The sequence below is a fragment of the Diceros bicornis genome, chromosome 5, assembly GCF_020826845.1.
Source record: "Diceros bicornis minor isolate mBicDic1 chromosome 5, mDicBic1.mat.cur, whole genome shotgun sequence".
NCBI lineage: Eukaryota > Metazoa > Chordata > Mammalia > Perissodactyla > Rhinocerotidae > Diceros > Diceros bicornis.
In genome coordinates, this window is record NC_080744.1 from 27215693 (window position 1) to 27221692 (window position 6000).

Genomic DNA, 6000 nt, shown 5'->3' on the forward strand with positions numbered 1-6000 from the left:
AACCACAGAAACAGAGACACAACACTTGGTAGGATTTTTTGGATTTGGGAGATACATATACCGCATGTGGGAATGCTACCTTGACCTATTTACAGAGTCACCTGTAGAGCTGCCAGTTTTGAGCGGGGACCAGAGCAAGAGGAAGCTGTACAGCAAGTTCAGGCTTCAGTACAATCTGCTTTACCACTTTGGTCTTATGCTCCAGCATATCCAACAGTGATACTTGAAGTTTCCATGGAAAATAGGATGAAGACTTTGAGAAACACTAGTAAGAGAATCACAGCATAGTATTTGGGGGAATATATGCCCTTTTCTTCAAAAAACTATTCTTTTGAAAAACAGCTTCTAAGTTATCAACTGACCTTGGTGAAGTCTGAACATCTTACTTAGGAAAAACGGTGACCATGCAGCTTGAACTTTGATCATGAACCAAGTGTTTTCTGACCTACTTACTCACAATGTTGGTCATGCCCAGCAGAAATCTATCATCAAGTGGAAATGGTATATAAGAGATTGGGCTCAGGTGGACCCAGAAGGTACAGGAAAGTTGCATGAGTAAATGCCTCAGATTCCTTTGACACCAACTTTTCTTGTATTGTCTACTCTTCCTTAATCCATACCTACAGCCTCCTAAGGAGGCCCTTGCAATCAGTGAACTGAGGGAAAAAAATCAAGCTTACTTTTCATATGGATTTGCACATTATATTTTTACGACTGAAACTAGCACTATAGCCCCCCTGAGGACAATGGTGAAGGGAGAGCCCCTCAAAACATCAGGTGGTACATTTTGGCTGTCAATTTTATCTCAAGTGACAGATGGCCACAAGTACTGATCTATATTGATTCATGGGCAGTTGCTAATGGTTTTACTGGATGATAAGAGACTTGGAAGGAACAAGATTGGAAGATTAGTGACAAGGAATTCCAGAGAAGAGGTATTTGAATTGTCTTCTTAGAATGGGCACAGAATATCAAGATAATTATGCTTCATGTGAATACTGACCAAAAGAACTACTGCAGTGCAAGCTCATAACAATGAACCAAATGATATAGTCTATGGATGTGTCAATGTATTTTCCCAGCTGCCCCAATGCTTCCTCAATGATCCCATGAACAAAGTGGCCTTGTTAGAAGGGATGGAAGTTAAGCATGAACTCAAAAGAGTTGATTTCCCCTTATCAAGTTTGGCCTAGCTAATACTACTGCTAAGTGCCTAATCAGTGAACCACAGAGACTAATGCTGAACCCCTGATTTAGTGTCATTCCCCAGACAGACTGCCCAGACACATGGTGCAGGTTGAACGCATTAGGTATCTTCTATGGTAGAGATGGCTGAAATTTGTCCTCACTGGAATAGACAAATATACTTGTATATAGGTTTGTTTTCCTTGTTTATAGTACTTCTACCAGCACTATCTTCATGAACTCACAGAATGCGTAATCTTATCAAGACATTCCCCATAGCATTTCTTCTGATGAAGAAACTGTTTTCATAGCAAAGGATCATAGCAGTGGGCACATGCCTGTGGAATTATCCAGTCTTACCACACACCCCATCACCCAAAGTGGCTGGTCTGTTGAAATGTAGAATGGCTTATTAATTCAGTTCTGGCACCAGTTGTAAGACAACTGCATACAAAATACAGTATATGCTTTAGATCAGAGACCATTATATGGTGTTGTCTTACCCATAGACAGAATGCATGGGTCCAGGCATCAAGAAAGCAGCCTTGGGAGTGGATCCTCGCACTATTATTACCAGTAACTCACTAGCAGGATTTTTGCTTCCAGTCTTTGTAACTTTGAGCTGTGTGGGTCTGGAGGTCTTATTCTCTAAAGGGAGGAATGCTTACACCAAGGGACACAAAAATGGTTCCACTAAATTGGAAGATGAGACTGCCACATGACCATTTTAGGCTACCTACATCACTGAACCAATGAGGAAAAAGAGGTTACTCTACTGACTGTAGTAATTGATACCAATTACCAAGGAGGAATTGAGTTGCTGCTACACAACAGATATAGAGAGGACTGTGTCTGAAACCCAAGGGATTTTCTGGGGGGATCTATTGGCACTTTCATGCCCCAAAGTAAATGTTAATGGAAAATTACAGCGATAAATAAAAAGGCAAGATCATTGAGCACTCAGATCCTTTGAGCATGAAAATTTGGGTCACGCCACAAGGAAAATAACCCAGTCAACTGAGGTTACGGCTGACAGTAGGGGAAATACAAAATATCATAATAAAAAAAAGAAGCTGTCTATGTCAATTGCAGCCTCATGACCAAATCAAGGCAATCAAGGACTGTAGTAGCTTTCCATATTTTCTTTTTGCCCTTTATATGTGTGTGTACCTTTGTATATGTTGCCATTTTTTTCTTCTCTCTCCTCACCATAATTATTTTATATACAAATTGTCAGAGATTAACTTTACAGTTTAGTCTGTATATAACAGCATATTCAGTGGAATTTCCTTGACTGTTGGAACTGTGTTTTAGGAGTCTCCTCATTTTGGGGAAAGGATGAAAACTTTTTGTTCAAAGGACAGCTTTAGCTTGCTGGATGGAAACATAGAATCATTTCATTGTTGTTTGGAAGTTCAAATGTGTGTGGAGGGGTGCATGTGAAAGACCAATAATCAGAAGGATGGGATGTGCCACTTATCAGTTTATTGTCTTTCAACTCCAAATCTACCCTTCATTGTCCTATTTGTGACTCTGGACCCGGCCCTTATAAATATTTCTCCCTTGCCAGTTGGCAAGATATTAAGCTTTGTCAGTAGAGGGAACTGGAAGGACACTGCAGGAGGAAGAGGCTTCTCTTCCTGGGCCTGGCATGTTTCCCTACCTTCTTGTTCCTGCAGTGCTTGGCCAGGCTGTGAGACACCAGTGACACTCCAATTCCAGCAAAGTTCAGTGACAGCCCCACAGGTGGTTTCTTGGCAAGTTTCAGGAGCACCCCAAGCAAGTTCAGCAGCACTCTTTTGCTGCTTCCTGTAAATTCTGTTGGACCCCTGGTGGGTGTTTTCCTGCTTGCCAGCCTTTGTCTCTGGCACCTCAGCAAACTTCTCTACCATTCAGCAGGCTACAGCCACACGCAGTCCTCAATGAGGTCTGAGTCATAGATTCAGCAGGAGAATCTCTGCTCCTGGAGAGCGGGGTACATATTACAATGTGTTACTTACTCTGCTTTAGTCCTGGAGAGGAGAGCTTCTCCCTACACATGCTATTCCCGTGTTCTTTAGAGGTCTTTTTACACATTAGTAATTAAATCTCTATTATTAAATAATTGTTAATATTAAACTTTCCTTGTTCAAATTACTGTGTTTTTTTTGTCCTCCTGATTGGACCTTGATTGAGATAGCAGGAGTCGATGAAGTGCATAAGAGGAAAGGCATTAGATGCAGAAAGATCAATCATATGTCATGAAACAGTACAATACTTTTAAGGAACTGTGCTTAAGTGTATGTTGGTGAACACAGGAGAGGTAGACACGGTGGCAAAGGAGTTGGAGAGGTGGGACCGTACCACTTAAACCTTGAAAGCTCCAGGTTTTTCTGGGCCAAAAAAATAAGGTGTTTTTTTATGCTGTGCTTTATAGTTTTTATTTCAAAAGTATTTTCTCCAGGTACTATTAGACAGAATAAATACACTTACTATTTTTAAAAATAATTAGGGAGCTAGGCAGAGTAGGTAATTAGAATTTTCTTGGACAAATTTTTGAGGTTAACCTTATAGCTGACAACCAATGATATTTTATCTAAGAGGTAAACTCAATATCGGTCTCTAGAGAAAGAATGCCCCACTGTGGCCATATGGAGAAATTACAAAGAAATATTTTCTTTAACTCCCAAAGGGTTTGTGCTCTACCTCCCTTGTAAAACCAGTCACTGTGTCCCTCAAGAGCACAGTAATACATGGCTGAGTCTTCCTCTTGAGCTGATGGTTTCTTCAGATGGAAGGACCTCTCACCCTTGTTAAGGTTGGCCGTGAAGCCTTTGATGCTCTCTCCTGAGGTGTGTTTCAAGAGTAAACGGAGGCCTTGTTTGGGGTACTGAACATACCAGAAGAGCACAGGACTCCCAGAATATGAATAGTTGCACTTCACCTGTACCGGGGCCCCTTCAAAGACAGAGATGTGGTCCTCAGGCTGAGTCACTGACTGGGCTCTTCTTCCTCCTGTAACACCAAGTCTGGATCAGGGAGAGTCTTGCAGACTGAGGATAATACTTCTTTAAACTGACTCTAAATCAGAAGACCATAGAAAGACAGAATAAAAAGAGACTACTCACTGAGTGTGAATATCATCACAAGCGCTGAGATGAGGATGGGCTTCATGTCTGAGCTGTGAGGAGACAGGAGGCTCTTTTCTGGAAACAATTCAGCCACATGGACACTCTGACAGAGCGGTGAGTGACTTTCCTCAGCAGTAAAGCAAAAGCTCTTCCTCAAAGGGCTGGTTGCTTTCTCGCTTTCTACCAAGTTCATTTGTGTAGCATCTTCCTCTAGAAGCCAAATCTGATACTGTAGATAATCTCAGACTTCAGGAAGCTCTGAAATTCTTAAACAGAATGGAGAGGGATTTCCTCCACAGTTAATAAGACAAAATGTAATGCTCCACTAATTGAAAAGTATTATTAGAAAGGTGCAGATAGAAAGATCAATGGAACAGAATAGAAAGTCCAAACATACAAATTACTTATGGAAATTCAGTTATAATAAAAATGAGGAAAAGATGGTATATTCAGTAATATGTGCCTCCATGAATGTAGAGTTATTTAGAAATTAACAAATAAATTTGGATGCCTACCTTAATATTTGTTACAAAATAAATTCAAAAAGAAATAATATTAAATATTTTAAAATAAAATAAAAGACTATTTTTTATAAATTTAGCATAGTCATAGGTTTTCAAAGCATTACAGTCAAAAAGCATAAGAGAAAATATTGATAGATCACACTTCATAGAAATTTAAACTCATTTATAGGTATGTCAATGAAATGTTTAACCATTACCAGATCAAGTTATTTTCCATTCATCATCACTGATTCTGAACTTCCCCATACCCTTTAGAATTCTAGTTTTACAAGTTTTTTTTCTTAAATAGGCCATAAACAAAGGAACAATTATTTAGCCTGGGAAGAAGGCAATTCTAGAAAGATGGTAGATTGAAAATATCCCTGATCCCCTGTGCTCAGCCAAGTATCTTCTGTGACAAGTCAGGCTATGCCAAGACAGCTCCAGTGAGGTATCCCATTCGGGGCTCATATATAAAACTGGGGCAGGTAGCAGGGAACTCCAGGATAAAGAGAAAAAGCTATGGATCATGGAGGGAGCTTGGCCTGCAGAGATCAGTAGACCTCTAAGAAGGAAACTCATTCTCTTGAGAAGCCTCTCCTCTAGCCGCCAAATAGCTGAGAGGAAAGTCACAGGTAGGCTGAGTCCCATCTGTCCTTCATTAGGAGGAGTACAAGGAGATCAGAGAGCAAAGAGATTTCCTTCTAGTTTGTCAGCAAGGTGCTGACAGTGCTGCTGCTATCCATGCCCAGCTGTCTGCTACACTGCTGACCACAGGCACAGAAAAATCTTGGCTTTTCAGCCTCACAGGATTGCCTCCACTCAAAGTGCCCCAGTAATCAGACCTGTCAAGAGGGGAGTAGAGAAAGGCAGAGGATACCTCAGAGAGAAACCAGGGCCTCATCTGGGTCAAATATAGCCTGAAAAAATAATCAGGGTCGGTGACCCAATTTCCTTACCCAAAAATCAGGACACATCGTTTGAAAAGTGATTGAGAATTCATTTAAAAGAAAGTTCTCACAAAGAAAGACAATATCTCATGGAAACCACTGTTTATTTATTTAATCTGCTTAAAGGAGTAAATACAATTAAATGAAGTTAGAAGAATTCTGTAAACCTCAGCCTTACGGTCATCACGAGGAAATACAATGTCTCCAACAAGACTTTGGTTGAAGAAAAGAAAAATAGCACATGAATATGAT

At 40.4% G+C, this 6000-nt stretch overlaps 1 gene segment (V, D, J or C); it reads right to left on the minus strand.

Moving 5' to 3' along the window:
- Nucleotides 1-97: 97 nt before the first annotated feature.
- Nucleotides 98-4409, minus strand: LOC131405507 (T-cell receptor alpha chain V region PHDS58-like). The segment is given in 4 exon segments: nucleotides 98-265; nucleotides 2849-2994; nucleotides 3871-4179; nucleotides 4293-4409. Coding segments are annotated over 4 exon segments (669 nt in total).
- Between the last annotated feature and the right edge of the window lie 1591 nt (nucleotides 4410-6000).